Genomic DNA, 21,073 nt, shown 5'->3' with positions numbered 1-21,073 from the left:
TTTTTTGGGCCGGCAAGTTATAATGTCTTAGAAGCCTATGGAGGAGTGAGACAGCTCTCAGATTTAATCAAAAATATCTTAATTTGTGTTCCGAAGATGAACGAAGGTCTTACGGGGTTGGAACAACATGAGGGTGAGTAATTACTGACAGAATTTTCATTTTTGGGTGAACTAACCCTTTAATGCCGTTTTTAAGAGGAGCAGCGCCACTTCTTCTCCTGTGTTCAAAACTCATTCACTTCTTGGAGGGACACCACCTACAGGGTGTCACGTGATTTTCGTGCATCTAACCTGGACATTGCCATTGCCAACATCAGACCGAAAATATGGCAAAATCGTTTACTATGGTGATAAGCATATGGTGATTTTTCTTAAGTATTTAAGTATTTGAAATACTCTAAATACACTCCCTCAAAATATTTTGTTACAAACTACATTTTATTTTTTCCACACCTGCAAAATACAAATTACAAAATACACTAAAGTAATTAAATACGTATTTAAAATACATTTAATTGAAATACTGCCCATGTCTGACTAAGACCAAACTTATTTCAAAGATCAAACACTTAACCTTACATAATCGTGATAAAAACTACCTAAAATGACAGAAAACATCTTGGGATTTTTTTATTTATTTGAAGTATAATTTGATTGTTTAGTTTGCCTTATGTCCAATTAGACTAAATGGAGAGCACAGGGTTTATGACCTATACTGGGATCAACCACATTGGGGTGATCGAGATGCTTTGGCTTCATTTTCAGGACATGTGCGGCACGCTTGGTTCGTACCTTGGGTGCTTCTCATTTCTTATTTGTGCATCCTCGTATCCTTTCCTTGTGAGGGAAGGATGCAAGGAAAGAAAATGAAGGCGGAGGAATCGAATGAAAGCTTTTTTATACATTGGAATACTTGATCACTCGAGCGTAACTTCACTGCATTATCAGCTGCGCTCAAAGGATCTGCCCTTATGTTGTATTAGTTTGGTTATTTAAGAAATTCATAATAAATAATAATAAAGCAAGATACCCTGTTGAAATATGTGAGATGTGTGGTTTATATAAACTGTAAAGGTAAAGTATAAATTTAAATTATTGTGACCGATGTGAAGGGGGAGGAGAATTTATACGTGCGTCACGTTTAGTCAATAAAGCTCTTCCGCAAAGGATACACCTGTGTATCCTCGCTCATGACTCCTCAGGAAGCCTCCTCACTCCTCGATCCTCATCTCCTCGCAGTGCAATTAGAGAATTGAGATGTCCTTCAAGATGGCTGAGCTTGATCGGTTTCCGGGTCATAGGATGGAGACGAGGAGGGATATTGAGAAGCACCCCTTGTCTCTCTCTTGAAGCCAACACGGAAGTGAATTGAACTGCAATTCATCGACCGTCCGCTTGAGACTGGATGCAAAAGTGAGTCAAATCTGTATCTCCCCCATGTTATAATACCCAATTTTACAGCAGAAAAAAATATGTTTACAGCCTGGTGCAAAAAGTGGTTTTGGTCTATATACCTAATTTTGCCCTTCAGGACAACTGTGAGGGGGGTGAATTTTTTTATAACTCATCCGTTTAAATTATATTAAGCTTTAAAGTTCTGCATAATTAAGGGCGTGGCCACTTGAGTGACAGGTGGATTGCGGCTATTGTCACTGCTAGCCGTTTGTCTGCTGTCTGTTAGCATCACGTCACCTCAGCTAATCCCAGCCGCTGAATTTGGCATCTCTGCCGTGTTTGTACTTATTTCGGGATTATTTCATACAATTTCATACATGCATATTATACCTTCGCCCACGCCGTTGGATTCCGTCGTTGTCGAGTATCGAGAGAACAACCAGTGTTGTTTTTCATTTGTTTTCCTCTGTGAACATGCGCTCATGAATGTCTGACAATTCCGTTGCTTTTTGGAGTTCAGTTTTAAAAACGTCTATAGATATAGACACTACACTTATTCTGCGGTACCGTTGCTCTCATGGAACAGATGGACTATGTATGCTTATTTAACTTTTTAGTGTTAAATAAAAAGTACCGTCAGATGAAATCCTGCAGGTGTCAGTGTTTTCTCTCTGTCCATGCAATAGATGCACACCCTTGAATGAGCGTGGATTTCTAGTGAATTTACTTGAACTTCTTGGGTAATATCTATGGTTTAATCCATTTGAGAGGCAGCCAAAATCAGAATTTAAAATGGACTGAATAAAGGTCTCTACGAAGCTGAACTTGATGTGCGATGCTGCGCTGGCTGACATGTATCCGCATTAATCACTGTCACACACACACACACACGCTCAGATCAATAAGTTACTGCATAATACATTTTTAACTAGCAGAATAAGGGGCCGATCGCACCTGACGCGTTTTTTGCAGTGAGAGGCGCCTATTTTCAATTGGTTTCCTATGGCAGCGAGCGTTCTGCGCGCTGTTTATGCGCCTGCTGCGCCTCGCGTTTTTGAAGTTGAAAAAAAAGCAACTCCGAGCGGAAAAAGCGCCCGACGTCATCGCGTTTTTTTCCACTGTCCAATCGAATGAATAGAGAGGCGGGCCTTCCGTTTTAGTGATGAAAGCTACAGTTGCTTGAACGCCCGGAGAGTGCGATGATGGAGGATAAACTTGTGGTGCTCTCCCGGGTTACCAGGAGCTTAACGACTTCACCAACCGTAACTACCACAATGTTAGAGAGAATGGAGGGTCCCTTTCGTCAAAAAACTGACAGTTTTATTGCTTTATGGCCCTCAAAGCCCCGCCCCTTTTGACCGTGGGAATTTTCCCACGCTAGCTCCTCCCACTTATGGGCTGTACGTACACACCGTGGGAAAATCTGACTTATGCCACACCTCCTTATGGGTTGAACATCTGAAGCGTGGGAAAATTTCCCACGCTCAGTAGTTCTAAACAGTGTATATTAAAACTTTTTAAAGAAATGTACAATAAAACATAGTCAGAGTGTGAGATCAGTGTTTTTATTAAAGAAGACAGATGTACATTCATCACTTTTAAAACGTTAAAACATTAATGAAATAAGTTAAAATGGCATTTTCTCTAAAAGAGTTATTAAAAAAATGAGTTAGTGTTATTTCAAGATGTTAAAACATTAAAAACTTTTTTTCATTTACAAAAAAGATAATTTTTCTCTAAAAAGAGTTATTAAAAAAAAATGAATTAGTGTTATTTCAAGATCTTAAAACATTAAAACACCTTTTTTATTTACAAGATGTTAAAACATTAAAACAACATTTACAAAAAGATCATTTTTAAAATGTTGACTTGTAAGCATTTAACTTTCACATAGTATTTTGTAAAACTTTTACATGAAACACAAACTAATTTAAAAAGCCTTGCGTTTTTACATACCCAATTGTTAAAGGACTCAGAGTTTAAAGATACAAAAGTGTTTCGTTGTGGTGATGGAGGAGAGCGTCCACACAGGCCGGAGGTTTGACAGGAATGATTAGCCCTACAGAGAGACACACACAAACCCCGCCCCTAGCCCCGCCCCCAACAGATGTCACCGTGGGAAATTCCCACACCCCCTTCAAGCTCCCAAATAGAAAACACATCCGCTCATCTCGGTGGTCGAACTTATATGACCAAAGAAAACCGAAGCAATGGTTCGAACAGACCACACCCTCTAGCACACCGCTCTCAAAGCTGAGAGGTCAATTTCGATTTAAGGACATCCCTAAAATGACATCATGTGGGAATTTATTCTTTTATAAAAACTTGAACATCCATATGAAATGTGGTAAATAAACGTATGTTTTTGTGTTGTCACGGTCAACATCATATTTTAAAGAATAGACCATATAGTTTTTAAGCCCCTCTCAACTTTCATCCAACACACACACACACTCGCACACACACACACACACATACGCATGGCGTCATAATGTCTACACGAGGTGTTATGGCCTATCTGATAACATCCTACATATTTTATTTCTCTCTTTTTGACGGATTTGTGTGAATTAGTTTTATTACAGAGCTTATTTGAAGAGATGGCCCAAATTCACCATATGTTTTCCTAGCCATACAAATCAGGTATGAGATTCCCTACCACATGGAGAGATGAAGGCTTTCTTTGAAAATGAAGTAGGAAAAAAGTGTTTTTAAAACGCGTCGTATCGTGATCTTTAAAAGGAGCTAACTAATTCATTCATGTACCAAGTCGACGAAGGACACACAACATCGAGTCTGGGAAATGGCTGCAAATCATTATTATGGACCAGAAGGAGACGAAGTCTCATCGGATCAGTATTTTGATTCTCAATTAGGAGAAATTCTTAACGACCTATGTGAGTTTTTATTTTATTTTATTTTTATCATAAATTATAACCTACAAAATTGCAAAGATATCTCAACGATATTTTATTTATCCTTTTATTTACAGATGACACATCATTCCCAGCGGGGGTTTCGCCAAATGATTTTTTACAAGGTAAGGGGTATATTTTTGTTATGTCTTTTTAATATTAACTATTTTAATATTTGTTTTAAAGAAAAAATCAACTCATGGGCCTATTTCAACAGAACTCACGGAGGATGCACCGACTCATAGCTCCGCCCATCCACCGGAGCCAGGTAACCACCCATTGGCTGTTGATTCAAACCCGTCCAATCAGATATACGAAGACGTCACCCCAGAGACAACACCTCTACACGAACCCTGCGGAGGGACAGAGAGTGGCAAGTGTCAAGGCTCACCTGTAGTCGAAGGCGAGGATTCTTTCCCTCCGTCCCCGTCTCTGGCATCGGGAATTACCGGAACGGCTAATATCATTGGTGGTCCACACAGAGGGATAAAACGTCTTAGGGAAATTTATGGAGAAGAATGAATCTATCCAGAGATAGGTAAGGGAAAAAAGAAAACTATTTATGTCTGATTATATTTTTTATCCGTTTGATTTTTTTAAATAACATAATATTGTTTTTTTAGAAGAAAACAGCGAAAGTCCATCTGTTTCATCCACCACTCGAGGAAAAAAACGATTTGGGAAATATGCTCATGAGAGTCCGAATTCTTCGCGAGAAGGTAAGATATATTTCTTGTTTCATTATATTTTATCTATATTAAATAAATCGTATAATATATATATTTTTGCTCTAGAAGAAACCCCCGACGAAAGAGAGGCCCAAGTGTTTTTTGAATCTCAACAATCCGTACTGAACACCATAAATTCTGAACCGAATTCATTAGAGAACAGTGATGAAGATGAGCGGAGCTTCAGTCCCCTATTCAACGCAGAAGATCTCCGTGGCTTGAGCTATGCAACTTTACGCACGGCAAACAGAAGCTTTCAACGTATTCTGGAAATCGCCACATTACCGCTAACTTACCACCAAACAGTGGATATAGTTTCACGAGCCCAGAGCGGTATTCCGGACCTTCTGCATAGACTCATTGATACACAGAATCAACACACCGTCGATTTAAGAAGTGCTGTGGAATTTTTCGGTGTTTCCCAAGACCGCGTCTTGGAAGAAAACAGACAATTGCGTAACACGGTCTTATCACTGCAACAAGAGCTTTCGGAGGTGAGGAACGACCATTCCTTGCTAATTACTGTACTGTCTTTAATCTCTGAAAGATTAAATATTATGCAGAGACAATCGAGGGATACATGAGAATGGTTGACTTTTTAAAAAAAAAATCCATTTCACTGTTATTGTTTGAAAATCATTAGCCTGTTATTGTTTTTATCTAGGTGTGTGAGATCTTGTGTTTGTGTTTTTAGTTTTTTTTAAATCTATTTCTCTGTTATTGTTTTTTTATCTAGGTGTGTGTGTGTGATTATGTTTTACTGATAGTTATGATGTACACCATTAACAACATTGTGACCTATATTTGATGGTACGCTTCTGTTTCACACAATTTTAAAAATAAAAACATATCAAAATGTTTCCTAAAAGACAACGAACCGACTCAGAGTGTGATGAAATAACTCACTCAAGATCAAATCCTAGGTCTGAGAATAACGAGAGACTCAGGGCCCTATCTTGCACCCAGAGCAATTGACTTTGTACACTGACGCATGTATCATTCCTATTTTGCACCCGCGCAAAGCGCGCTTTTCCCTCCACAGAAGCACGTGCTAAACTAGGGAATGAACTTGCGCTCCCTGGGCGGTTCAGCGCAAAAAAGGAGGCGTGTTCCGGCGCAAACGTTCCTTCATGCTATTTTGCAGGTTTAGAAAACAATTGCGCCACTAACCAGGAAAAAATAGTTTAAAGTCAGTGGCGCCTTGCGCATGTCATTCATATGCTATTTTAGGGCGCATGCTTGGCCATAATCAATGTAGCGTGTGCACAACGCGCATACACTTTGATTCTCTCATCTACACAGAAGCAGCAGTTTTCATTTTTGCAAATCATACATTATTATGATAGATAGATAGATAGATAGATAGATAGATAGATAGATAGATAGATAGATAGATAGATAGATAGATAGATAGACAATTTATTATAAAAGCATACATCTAGCTTACACATTTACCCAAATTATCATACGCCTTTTTAACCTTAGTTAATGTGGGTGGGTTTCTCCATCCCCAACGTCCCTGACGAGAGCGTTGCTCTCCTTGGCTGTGAACCGCTCCTGGCGCGCGTCTGGCAAATCCGCCGTTATAATAGGAATCCGCTTTAGAACAAAGCGCGTCTGCTCTTAAAGGGAATGTGAGATGACGCTCTGATTGGTTTATTTCACGTTACGCCCAAACCACACCTATGAATAATGAAGCTACTTCAGACCAACCCATTTTAGATTTGCGCCTGGCGCAAGAGTCATTTATCCCGCTGGGAAAATAGCAACAGCGCCAAGACCCTCCCACAAAGTTACTTGCGCTTTGCGCTTTGACACTTGCGTTTCAGATCGTTAAAATAGGGCCCACTATCTTTTAATACGTGAACAGTTAAGAGGTCTAAATAGTAATGATTTGTCTAATGCGGAAAGATTGAACAATATTATAATCGACCAACATGATTGGATAGAGCCGGTTGTGGATGATGGAGTTGAGAGTGTACAGATGGGCGCCGGAATAGGGTCATCTCAAACTCGCACGGATCTAACTCGTGCGCAGATAGATTCTCTGATGATTAACGGTGGGGTTATTGGGGATTTCACAATAACACCACGCCCTCGTTTTAATGGTTTATAGTTACATAGATCGTTAGATCTCAGACAAATACAGACCACCGATTTTGTAGAATATAATTCACGCCTCCATAATATTCTAAATGACGTGGTGGACTTTTCACAACAGCTAGCTGGTCAAACAGGGTTCATAAACATAGCTCTGGCTGGAGAAAGTTTGCCAGGGTCCATAAATGCAGTATTAACGCCTGATAACCGCCACGACCCCTCATTATTCATAAATCAGATTGAGCAAGTTGCTCAGAGTAATAGTGATGTAACCAGTGATTCGACCTTAACATTACAAATCTCAATTGTACGAGATAAAGCAGGAGGAGCACGTAGAAAGATTACTGACCTGGCTATAAACGAGAGTATCAGTCGGAATAAAATGCATTTATTTAGCCCGATTAATATCGATAATGAAATGTGTTTCAGTTACTGTCTAGCATATTTCCTCAATCCAAAACTCACAGATCAAGAATTACAGGCCCCTGCAATGGAGATTCATACAGGATGTGGTTTTAAGACAGACGAGGAGATAGGTCTCCACAATTTATCTGTTTTCGAAAATAAATTAGGCATAAAAATTTTAGTTTTTCACAGAGACTGCTCTGGGAAGCTACAGGTCTACAAAAACACAGACGAATTACACCTAAAGACAGTCCATCTATTTCTGCACGAGGGGCATTTTCATCTGATAAAAAATTTACCGGGGTTTATAGGAGCTTCGTACGTGTGTGAGTATTGTTTTAAAGGCCATAAAGACAAAAAAACACACGAATGTCAGTTTGTTTGTAAGATATGCATAACATCCGAATGTCGTTCGTATACGAAAAGAACAAGACAGTGTGCAGAGTGTCTGAGATTCTGTAAAAACAACTTCTGTTACGAATCACATAAAAAATCACAAACCCCCGGTGAACGATCTCAATGTAGCTCTGTGAAATTCTGCTCAAAATGCCATGTCGTTTATAGAATGCCTTCTGGTGGTGAAAAAATAAAACCTCACAAATGCGCTCCAGAGCATTGTGTACATTGTTACGAAATTTTGACAAGTGGGGGGAATCACGAATGTTACATTCAGCCTCTAAAACCTGAACCAAAGGACGATAAATACATTTATTATGATTTTGAAACATTTGTTCAAGATGGGAGACACATAGCAAATTATGTTTGCGCCATCACACACGGAGGAGAGACGTTTGAAGCCGGAGGGATGGACTGTGTAGCACGTCTGATTAAACACTTCAGACGTCCTAAATATACAGGATATACGTTCATAGCGCATAATTCCTCCGGCTTTGATTCCTATTTACTCCTCAATTATCTGGTCGGGGAGGGGTTGACTCCAAAAGTTATTATGCAAGGGTGTAGAATTCTATACATGCATGATGTTGTGTTTAAGCAGCGTTTCATTTACTCATGGCAATTTATCCCCTTCAAACTTGCAAAAATACCAGCGGCCCTTAACTTAGATGTACAGGAGAAGGGGTATTTCCCCCACCTTTTCAATAAACCACAAAATGCAGAATATATCGGTCCCTATCCTGCAAAAGAGTTTTACGGTTATGAGACAATGAGTGAAACCGAGCGTGTCAGATTCGATACGTGGTATTCAGATGTATTGGGTGATATCTTCGACTTTAAAAAGGAACTCGCTTTTTACTGTAGGAATGACGTAATTATTCTACGAGAAGCGTGTACACGCTACAGAAGGGAATTTATAAATTTCACAAACATCGACCCGTTCAAGTCAATAACATTACCAGGTGTGTGTATGAAAACTTTCAAAACAAATTTTCTCTCGCGCGACACGCTGGCTCTAACCCACAGCCACGCCTATATTAAACAGCACAAGACGTTTTCAAACGCATCTATCCAATGGCTTGAATTTGTCAAACTGAGTCAAAACGTGGAGATAGAACATGCACTAAACTATGGTGAGCGTGCGGTGGGACCATATCACCTAGATGGTTATTATGAGGATGATAATGGGACAAAGACAGCCTTGGAATTCCTAGGGTGCTTTTTTCACGGCCATGACTGCAGATTTAAGGCAGAAGAAATTCAACCTTTATCGAAAGTGTCTTTTGGTGATCTCAGAAGGCAGTCGGATGCAAAACTAGAAACCCTCCGAAAAGTTTATCGATTACGCGTTATTGTTATGTGGGAATGCGAATGGGAGGGGCTGAAACAGACAGATCCTGATGTCATTCGGTTCATGTCATCTTACGAAACACGCGAGAGGCTGAGACCTCGAGATGGATTATACGGCGGAAGAACAAATGCATACAAGTTGTATCACAAAACAGCTGAAAATGAGAGGATCGACTATTATGATTTCACATCGTTATACCCTTTTGTCCAGGCTACTAAAACGTATCCTATCGGTCATCCTAAAATTATTTTCAAGGAGTTTCAACCGATAGAGAATTATTTCGGTCTCATAAAGGCAGAAGTTCTTCCCCCGCATGGATTGTATCATCCCGTGCTACCTTACAGGTGTGGGGGTAAGCTAATGTTTCCTCTATGTAAGACTTGTGCCGAAAATCAGATTCAGGATGCACAATGCTGCCACACAGAGGCTGAGAGATGTATTACAGGCACATGGGTAACTGTGGAGGTCCAGAAGGCTGTTCAACACGGCTATCGCATAATAAAAATACACGAGGTCTGGCATTTCCCAGACACGTCCGACACATTATTCACAGAATATGTTAAAACATTCCTTAAACTAAAGCAAGAAGCCTCGGGGTATCCGCCCGATGTAATGACAGAGACAGAAAAACAATCTTACGTAGCTGCTTACCTGGAGAAAGAAGGGATTCAGTTAGATCCGTCTAAAATAATAAAAAATCCGGCAAAAAGATCCATTGCTAAGCTCATCTTGAATACGCTTTGGGGAAGGTTTTGTCTGAGATCTCACCTTCCACACAGTGAACTCCTGGCAGACCCAGAAGCCTTCACTCAGCGTCTCTTTAGCCACGCCCATGTAATACGTCATTTCTCTTTCGTATCTGATTCAGTGGCTCTGATTCAGTCGAGTAGTCTAACGCAAGACCCATCTCCCACGCGTGATGTAAATGTTCTCGTGGGTGCTTTCACGACGTGCTACGGGCGACTCGAGCTGTATAATCTTCTGGATAAATTACGGGAGCGTGTGATTTATGCCGATACAGACAGCGTGATTTTTGTGTCAAAAACCGGTGATTGGATGCCTGAAACAGGTTCTTATCTCGGTCAGCTGACGAACGAGTTAGATCCTGCCCAACATATAATCCAGTTCGTTTCGTCGGGTCCTAAATCTTATGCATTTAAAACAAACACCGGCCATTCATGTCTTAAAGCTAAAGGAATCACGTTAACAGCCGAGAATGCTGAAATAGTTACACTACAGAGTCTGACCGATCTTGTACGAGCCTATGTCGAAGTAGGTGTCAAATTACACCTGTCGGTAAAAACAGACACCATCACACGAAATAAGAGGAGATTCACATTGTACAATAGGTCAAACGTGAAAAAATTTTCAGTAGTTTATGATAAGAGGGTGTTCCAAGCAGACTATTCAACATTACCTTACGGATTCTAGCAATATATTTAAAAATGTGTGAAACAGATGTGTTCGACTGCAGAATGGATCATCCATTTTCGAGTATTATCTCAGGACCAAGTGGATCTGGGAAGACTTTTTTTGTGAAGAATCTAATGTGTAATTCAGAGAAAATGTGCTCTGTCAAGTTTGATAATTGTGTGTACATTTATACATCCTGGCAACCAATGTATGATGAAATGTTACATGCTTTTGATATTAAATTCATTGAAGGTATACCAAAGAAATTGGATGACGAATTATTATTTCCTCCTGGTAAAACATCGATCCTTATCATGGATGACGTTATGAGTGAAGCTGCGTCTAATTCTGAGGTCGAAAACGTTTTTACACGACTAGTGCATCATATGAAGATTAGCTCTTTGCTATTAATACAGAATCTGTTTTTTCAGGGTAAATCTTCCAGAACAATCGGTCTAAATACAAATTATTTAATTATATTTAAAAATCCTCGCGACAAGCAACAGATAGGTATTTTGGGTCGTCAAATGTATCCGTGTGATTCAAAGTTTTTTATCGAAGCATACCAGGATGCAACTGAACGTCCTTACAGCTACTTGCTCATAGATTATAAACCACACACACCTGAAAAATTCCGACTCAGAACGGATTTACTGTCAGACTATCCGGTGGTGTACATCCCGAGGTGAAAATGAGCACAAGGCTTTCCAGAAATCTCTACCTCTTAAAGCTATTATACAAGAGCTCACCCAAGCAGCGACGTGTTATTCTTCAATCGTCACCCGATGAGTTAATATTAGCTCTATGTGAAGTGGCTCTCAATATTATACATGGCAAGATCCCTCTAACTGCGAAACAGCACGGGACTTTAAAAAGAAAGAAAAATGAATTAAAGTACGTTGCAAATAAAAAGATTAATATCAGCAGAAAGAGACGTATGATTAATCAAAAAGGGGGTTTTCTGCTTCCCCTTCTCAGCGTAGCACTTCCTTTCATAAGCAGTTTAATAACTAGAAGCTGAATCTGAAGAGAAAAATGCAACATACCGAGAAATTGTATCTCGTGCCAAAACACCAGCTGGATAGACTAAGGACTGGACCGCATCGTGAGAATATTCATACGGTTGTGGAGAATGACTTGGATTCATCTATTAGAGATATACTGCAGAGGCATGATTTGAACACTTACGAAATATCCAAGCTCTACACTAATGTTTTACAACGATTCTTAAGTGTGGTAAAACACGGTGATATAGAAAGTAACACTCTAACACTTACATTACCGGAACACGAGACACCTCCCCCCTCCCACACCCCCGATGCTAGGAATGATGACGTCAGTGATGACCCAATCGTCTCAGAAGTTTTAAGCAATATTCCTCAGAAAAGGTTAAAAAATGTAAAATATATTATGGATAAGATGTCCAAAGGCAAACACGTGTCTTCATGGACAGCTGATGGAGAATTTGTTTATAAAGGGAGAATCATTCCAGGGTCCCATATATTTGATCTGGTAAAAAGTGTAACTTCACCGCAAACGATACATGACAATCGTCGCCCTGTAGGCTGGTATGACTTTCTGGATGCATTTGTGGCATTAAAGATTCCTCATTCCACTGTAACCAATCATAATGTAAGACGGATGATTGAATCGTTTAAAAGAAAAACACACGCGGATGACTTTGGTACTGTACCTACTAAGTCTTTGAAAAAACGCCACACACACACACATGCACACGATTCTGATGAAAACGTATTTAACCCAGCCAGTGTAGATGAAAAAGAATGGATGGATTTTTAACAATTATATGTAATGGGATAGCTATGTTTTTTTTGTTGTTTTTTTTTACAAAATATTATCATGTGTGAGAATTTGTATCTGTGTTTTAGTTTTTAAACTATATATGTCATTGTACAGCATGTTGATTATAACATTTATATGTTATTGTTTTTGATGTCAAATAAAAGAAAACAAATTTATTCATCTGTTTACGAGTCTTTATTAGTTACACAGGAATTAATAAGACTGGAACATTTTACCAGACTGTACACACTGGATACATTTAAATCTTTTACTAACACAGACCAGGGGTTTCAATTTTTTCACGAAAAGAGACACCATAGTATAATTTCTTAATAGATTATCGTTATGGTAAAAATTCATTATATCCTCATACTCAACACCCCGTGAAATATGATACAGAAAAAATACACAATGCTGTCCACAGGTGACTGATGTAAAATCTTGGACTTGTCTGGTAGAATGATGAACTCGTGTAGAATTGTTTTTTAGAAAGTCGAGAATGGATGGAGGAAAAAAATCTGAATCCGGAGGATTCCCAAAGCTGTCAAAAAAGCATCCGACCCCGTTTCGATCCATATACATAGCTAACCAGTGGCGTCCCGATTCGTCCGATCGATCCGTATTACAAATTAATAGAGCCGGGAGATCTGTCAGCGGTTCTTTTGGAAAATGATCGCTAGCGAGTACTCCTAAAAAATGTATATTACACGCGATGTTATCCATAATTTCCGTTAACTCCACAGTGTTCATTTCAAACCCTTCAGTAGTGTTCTGCCAACACCTGTCTTCGATTTGATATTTCAAGTAGAGAATCATAGATGGCATAAATTAAAATGTTTACTGTGTTTTGTAGAGTCTTTCTAAAACGTGCTTCTAACCTAATATTTCCTGACCTAATTAGCGACACATGCTGCGAACACTCTTCGTCAGGAGTAAGATTAAAGCCGAACAGTGTGTAACCGTTAAGAAAATCTTCCCTGTCTATAGCGAGAGCCTGATTCTTCAGATGTCTCCCCGTGGCGGTAACCAGTTGATAATATTCTCGTACTGCATTTCCTAAATTAAATTGTGGCTGAAAAGGACGATTTGGGACATGTCCACCGTCTGAGGTAAGATTTAAATATTCAAGATGAAAATGTTTGAACGAAAACGGGTTTTTTTCGTATGATCCAGTGAAAGCATCGTTATCTGTCAGTCCAATAATAATGGATTTTGGTAGAGTACCGAGGAAGAGATTTTCGTGATTTGAGACACGGGCACCTGCCGGCACAGAAAAAGATTTCACACAGACTTTATCATACGGGTATTTTGCTGTAGCCGACAGTAAGGCCTGGGCGTGGCCGAGACGCAGAGAAGGGGAGACCGACACTCTTTTGATAAAATGAGATGCAGAGATTATTTTTAGTTTATAATCGATCGCGTCCCCTCGCATAAGACAGAATGCGTCTTTTGCTCTAGTTAAACGAATACGAATATCAACCCCGTTCAAAAGTAATTTTGGTTGAAAGAATATATCGCTGTGTATCGGGGCCAGTAACTCAACAACATTGCCACCGTCCGTAAACGCAGCTCTCTTTGTCAGTCCTGCATTCGCACCTGCCGGATCCGTAGTATCCATATGCCCCGCTGTGTCTTTGTAAAACAATCCTGCTGAAAAGTTGTTCTCTAGGGTATCTTTTCCATAATTAATAAGCATCTCCAAAATGGATCTGTAAGGATACGTGTTGGACGACTGTGATACCAACCGATCTCCTAGGGACACATCCACCTGCGAGAAAATACAGGCTCCAGGATAGTTAACAAGGCCCACTGGAGCTCCCTGCGGGGGATCAGACCCATCTGGCAGCGTTATTTTAACGCGAGTATATAATAATGTGTTATTCAGATCAGTGTAATCTTCACCAGTCCCTGCAATGAAAAACTCAATCGGAGAAGCATCATTAATTGCAGACATAGGTGGGATTTCCACATAAGTGTTTTTCTCAATAGCTGTCTGAGTTAAAGGAAGGGTAAAAATATCCAGTTCGGATTTAATACATTCGTCTGACAATGCATGAATCAATGACATGATTTAGAAGATAGTGTTGCTTCGTCTTTTCAAACTTGTAGATCTTTTTACACGCTTCGTCCGGCTTCTTCCTCTGCTTTTTGCAACTGGGCGTTTCTTAGTGACGCGTCTAGTCTTCTTTATACCGTGACCACGCCCCCTCCTCATACGGGTCCCAGGGGGCTTCAGCCCTCTGCGCATGACCATAAGACCGTGACCGCTCTGTCCCTCCTTGTTGTCATTATTATTAAATGACTTTGACAAGGCACTGGTGACTACATCACTTACTATATTTTTTGCCGCAGCTTTTATGTGTGGCTTTGCAATACTGAAACCCCTTCTTAGAAACGGGATCGCCATACGATATAATCCACGAAATAGACCTCCAATCCCTGACGCAAAACCGGAACCGTACATGACTCCGGTTCCGGTATAGCCCAGGAGGCCGTGTCCTGTCTGGGCCTGGTAATATGATATGTAGCGGTAGGGGTCTTCTTGGTAGGGATGGAGATAAGCCATTTTTAAAACAAATGTTTTCTCGCCGGTCTAAAGTGAAGCTTCGTCACAACTTTGCCGTAGGTGAATCGTACGTCTTTATTATTATCCCCTTTAATTTCGATCCCAATATCTGAAATGTAGTTCTTATTAAGACGGACGTAATGAGGCTTGTTGTATCTGACACTGACTGCTTTGTTAATGGTAGGTTCAATGTGTACAGTCTCTAATAATGGAACATACGCGTCACCGACTGCTTGATATTCTATTATATCTATGTATACAAATAGAGTGTAAAATCCTCCACTTATATCAGCCTGGTGTGGTGCGTATGTGCGCACGTCTTCGTGTTCATCAGAACTGTTTAGATTTTCTATAGGAACTCCGGGTTTTAACCCTAGAATAATGGCTAGCTTTCCGTAAAACGTTAGTGATGCTCTCTGATTTGATTTCAGAGATATCTTGTTCTTTATATTATCGTACCTGAGCTGCACCTGTAGTACCCCTGAAGAAGAAGTACAAAAAGATTAAAGAAGAATAAAGAAGAAAATAAAAGAGAGCGCTGCAGTGATTGCTTCTTTAACAGTGTATTGAATCTGAATGGCAAATAATAAAAACATATGTATAACAGATGCTCAGTACATTACATTAGCAGTGCATATAATACTTCTCTTACAAAGTAATGACTAGCTGTAAATATAAGTAACTTCAAGCATGTCTCTGTTAATGAAAAATTCATTGTTCTTGTGTTTATTCATTTAAATGAAAAACGCTCACAGTTTGCCTCCCGCGCGCTTCAGCGATATTCTCAAACAGACAAACAGTCCCTGAAGACGAAAAGATGTTGTCATGTGTGCAAGGCTCCCCTTTATACATCCAGGTCGCGCGTTAATCAATCAAGCTGATGATTCACGGGCTGTCGCCGGTCAACATGATTGACGTGAGTTGATATTTATTTCAGACACCTGTCACGCCTGAGGCGTTCCCCATAGCGTCATTCTGACGTAGTGTAGAGTTCCCTTTCGAAAGGGAACCATGATCGCACTTCTGCCGGCCAACGTTAACAAGTTGGTTTTCCACAGGACATTCTAAAATGCTTAACGTGAAAAAAGCTTTTAAAACGCTTAAAAGGCACTTTAACGTGGCTTAATTTATGTACACAGTACACACTTTATTAAGAAACCATACTATGTGCAGATAAGCAAATTAACCTAGAATATGAACGCAATGCGTTCTTCCTATAGTAAAGTGTTTTCTTTACATAATTTGATATTTTAATTGAACTATTTTAGGAGATTAAGTCATTAAACGTTTTTCACGTTAAGTGTTTTAGAATGTATTTTATCCGCGCGCACAATTTGAAAAGACTCCAACGGACACAGACAGAGTGAAAGACTGGATTTGTTCTCTCGATCAGGTAGGGTACAACCGTACAAGTGATTTCAAAACTTTTCAGCCGGTTCTAATTTGATTTTTGGATGCTGTGAACATTTTTAGCTAAAAAGACTGTCACTCCAGTTTAGATTTTATTGTTGTTTCTGCAGTTAAAAAGACAAAGTTGAAAATTCTGGCTCCTATCGTTATTTTAATAATTTCTTTATTTTTATTTTATTTATTGATCTGTCAGGGTTATCTAATCTAACTATTTGTGGCTTGTGTATTGAATATATGTTCCCCTGCACTTTAGGCATTTTGCACACATTTGCTGACTTGATTCTGATTTATTTCGTTTTGTATTTTTATTTATTAGAAAGGTATATTCTGTTCTAATTTAATTTTGTAAATTAATTGTTTATTTTTTCGGTGTATCGATGTTGTGCTGTACTTAGAGCCTGCTCGCACAGGTAATTTAGCCGATTTAATTTGATTTGCATGTGAAATGTAAATCCTGTCTGCAGTGTGGCCTTTCTGGAGTTATTTATGTTATTTCTTAGTTTTATTGATCCAAAATGTTTTTATACATTTTCTTCTATATAAAATCCATAGTCGGGGACACCCCTAATATATATATATGTGTGTGTGTGTGTGTGTGATGGCTAAGGCCACACTGAATGAACACTTAATTTGAATGGTTCTAGTTTACTTTGTATTTTATTTTTTGTATATGAAATTGATATTTTGTTTGTTCTAGGGGATTATTTATTTATTTATTTTTTTGTCTGCTTATTTGTCTGTGTAATTATTTTGTTTCTTTAAATGTTATTTACCCAAACATATGTTGTCTCTTTGGTGCTGTAAACCCCAAAGAGCAACAAAGCCAAAAAAGGGCTTCATTTTATGTGGCTGAGTTAGTTCGGGTGAGGGATCCCTGAGAAACATCTGAGACCCAGAACTCAGTTGTGTGTTGATGCACCATTTATCAGTCAGTGTTTTTTTTGTTTTGTTTTTCTCTTTTTTCTGCACAAAGTGTTGTTAATACATAAGTGTTGCAGTCAATAAAATTACACTTTGTTGACTCCAGGAATGTCTCCTGAAAATTTAATGGAAGAACCCTTACAAGATGGTGGCAGCGGTGGGATCCTGTCCAGGAGGAGACTGTCTGTAGAGAGTCAAGTACTAAAAAAATGGCGCCTTAGAGAGCAGTACGCGCTGTTGTTCCTGCTGATGTCCAGAGCGCACCAGATGAGGGTGAGATGCTGACGGAGGATGCGACAGGTGTGACTGAGCAGGTGTCTGAAGAGGAGTCGGAGGGTGATGTACTAGAGCTTAAGCGGATGTTTCAACGGTTCATGCAGGATCAGCAAGAGAGAGATACCCGTCAGATACAAGAAGCAGCTCGACAAGAGACGGGATGGAAATCGCTTCAGCATCAGTTTCGTCTACTACAGGGTGAGGTCAGCCAGGAACTCCGTTAGAGGCGAAGGAATCACCTAGAGCTTATGTTGACCCCCGCATTATGAGCCATAGTTATGCGCTGAAAGATCCAAAGATTCAACAATTGTGTGAAGCGGATGACATTGATGTGTCCGCAATTGACAAAAACACTTACTAATATGTGTTATGTGCAAACATTCCCGTTCCAAAGCAAGTGATAAGAACTGTTGAGTTGAATGGGAAAAAAGTCTCTGCCTTGATAGATACAGGTTGCACGCAGACCTTAGTTGAATCAGAACTTGTACCTGAATTGGGTGTTAGTGGTGATACCCCGATAATAGTGAGATGTGTTCACGGGGAGGAGCGTCAGTATTCTGTCACTGATGTATATATGGGTATAGCGGGGCAAACCTATTTGATGAGGGTAGGACTGGCACAGAACTTACCATACCCAGTTATTTTAGGTCATGATTTTCCTGTGCTGATGGATTTGTTACCTCTTTGGGATACTTGTAATGTAGTTCTGACGCGGGCTCAAAGACAGAATGAATGTGAGGAAGAGGAAAACTCATTGTTGTCATTACCTTTTTTTGATTCTGAACTGTCTGTGTATCAATGTAAAGAAAAGAAGTCTAGGAGGGAAAGAAAACAGGAAAAATTTAAGAGAACTGTAGTGCAGGCTAGGGAACTAAAAGAGCCTGACAAACTGTTGAATGCTGATCAGATTCCAATACCTGAAGATTTGAGGCAGTTGCAGAAAGAGGATGCTGAAATTTCTAAATTGTATTCCCAGGTGGTAGAGGCAGCTCAAACAGGGTCGAATGTATTCATGTTTCAAGGGAAATCTTTTTGTGTAATGCAGGGGTTCCCAAACTTTTCCATGCCAAGGCCCCCCAAATACCACTAGGTTCTGGCCAAGGCCCCCCGTATTGAACCCATCGACAATACTACGGCACGGCACATGTAGAAATAAATAAATAAAACATCTAGGTGAACATCAGATTATGTGATGGTGTTTGATACCAGCCAATCAGAAAGATGAGATGCACCGATTACAATTTTCAAGGCAGATTCCGATTTTTCATTGAGTTTGACCTGCCGATACAGATTTAAGCCGATTCTGATTTCATTTTTTCTAACCACTTTACAGCACAAACAAATATTTATTTTCTCTCTATATATATATATATATATAATAAAACACCACTTTTACCCAAACTGGTTAATAAAAACAAGTTTAAATGGATACATTCTCTATAAATATTTTTGTCTTCATTTTCTTTTCTGACATAGCCTACTCCTTGTTAAAACACACTATACATGCAAATTATGTGCATTTTTTTTGAGTAAAATCATATTTATTTTGTCCATCAAAAGTGTGCTTTCACTTTAATTGAGCGTGAGCAGCGCTTCAAAAATAGACTCGGCGTCGAAACTCTCCGCTTCACTGCTGCTCATGCGACGCTCCTGCTTGACGCTCACGCGCTGCTCCAGCTCACGGTGTGAATGCACTCACTGAACATGCACGCCGAAAAAAATTCGCGCTGCTCACGCGCCGCTCGCGATCTGAAACGGCCGTAATTCACAAGGTTTCCTACATGTGCGTTCTGTGTGCATGTGTGATGTTGATGTTGCGCGATGTTATTCATGCGGCGCCCGAGTGCATTTGAATCGGCATATGTCAGACTGAAAATCATGTGAAAATCGGCCAATTCTTGTCACTAGCCGATCAATCAGATATCAGATAGGCTATGCAACAAATTATTATAATGTTTTTTTCATAACAATACTCATATTAGCAAATATTTATTTTTTAATGTTTTTTAACTTTTTTTTTTCAACTTGCTGCGGCCCCCCTGGCGCCCCTGGGGGGCCGCGGCCCCCACTTTGAAAACCCCTGGTGTAATGAATGATTTGCTGTATCATAAAACAGAGGATAAATTACAGGTGGTGTTACCTGTTAGCGTACGTAATACAGTAATGACGCTGGGGCATTCCATTCCGTGGGCTGGACATTTGGGGAGGCGAAAGACTCATTCTAGAATTAGTAAACATTTTTACTGGTTGGGAATGTCTAAGGACATTGCTGAATTTTGTAAAGCTTGCCCTGAATTCCAATGCTGCGAAATTCGCAAACCTCGTAAAGCACCGTTAATACCCTTACCCGTCATTGATGTTCCCTTTCAGCGGCTGGGAATGGACATTGTAGGTCCACTGGAACGGAGTAAGACCGGCTATAAGTATATGTTAGTCATTTGTGATTATGTGACGCGGTTTCCAGAAGTGTTTCCGCTAAAAAAACATCAAAGCTAAGGCTATCGCTTTTTTTTTATTTTTGATAAAAAATCAATACAATTTCAAACTACATAGCCTAAAATGTAAATGTAACTGAAATTAGGCCAACATTAAAGCATGAAAAAATAAATATGCCTCAAACATTGCAGAAGACCATTAAAAGGTATTATGCCACCAAAGGCATTCTTCAAACTGGCATCCCCTTTATACAAGTTATTTTTAATTATGAAGTTAAAACCGCCAATAGGTGGCACCAAATCACTGTCTTAATGTACGAGTCATAGAAGCATTCATTCAACTTATGTTCAAAACGGCAGATTCGTTCTGGAACTAAGCAACTAACGTTAGATCACTGAATCACAAATACGCATAACTCTTTCTGTGGCTTGTTTGGAACTATTGTCATTGGAGAAATAGACCAAAAACAGAGAATATTTGGAATATTATGTCTAAAATGTCACATCACAATATTTACTCTTTGTTTACTGAACTGTTTTATAAAATCATTATCACATTTGCAATCGCGCCAATATTCTGGAAATATTTTTTAATATCATATGTTATTTCCACCATTTTGAATTTTGGGTGCATATTAATTCTGCTGACATTTTTTGCCACCAACCCCCTGATAACATCTAACCCTGCTAAGAGAAACATAAAAGACGACAAAACATTAACAGTTTTCTATGTTGTTTTTTGTCATTGGAAAGAATGACATATTTGGCTTTAAAGCATGATTTAAAAAGAAATGTGGCAAATGTTATACAAAACATATGCCATCATTAATTATCATTTGAATATTGACAACATTAAGCTACATTTGAAAACATAATTATGTATAAAGAGGCATGCTGTTTTGACCAATATTCTCTCTAGATTTAACGTTAGTCAAATTAACTATAACAAACAGGTTAAA

At 39.3% G+C, this 21,073-nt stretch overlaps 1 protein-coding gene across 2 annotated transcripts; it reads left to right on the top strand.

The window, feature by feature from the left end:
• Window positions 1–3,131: 3,131 nt before the first annotated feature.
• LOC311095607 (uncharacterized protein) lies at window positions 3,132–5,915 on the top strand. Of its 2 annotated transcripts, none has more exons than XM_084134169.1 (5): window positions 3,132–4,292; window positions 4,388–4,435; window positions 4,528–4,848; window positions 4,934–5,029; window positions 5,108–5,915. In XM_084134169.1, exons 1-3 carry the CDS (start codon window positions 4,199–4,201, stop codon window positions 4,830–4,832), a joined length of 447 nt encoding a protein of 148 aa, XP_083990295.1. In that variant the 5' UTR covers window positions 3,132–4,198; the 3' UTR covers window positions 4,833–4,848; window positions 4,934–5,029; window positions 5,108–5,915. The 2 variants fall into 2 exon arrangements, with proteins under 2 accessions (XP_083990295.1, XP_083990294.1); XM_084134168.1 differs by having other exon boundaries at window positions 5,105–5,915.
• Window positions 5,916–21,073: the final 15,158 nt, after the last annotated feature.

This window comes from Abramis brama (genome assembly GCF_963993115.1).
Source record: "Abramis brama genome assembly, chromosome: 14".
Classification (NCBI taxonomy): Eukaryota; Metazoa; Chordata; class Actinopteri; order Cypriniformes; family Leuciscidae; genus Abramis; species Abramis brama.
This window is presented reverse-complemented; position numbering and strand designations above follow the sequence as displayed.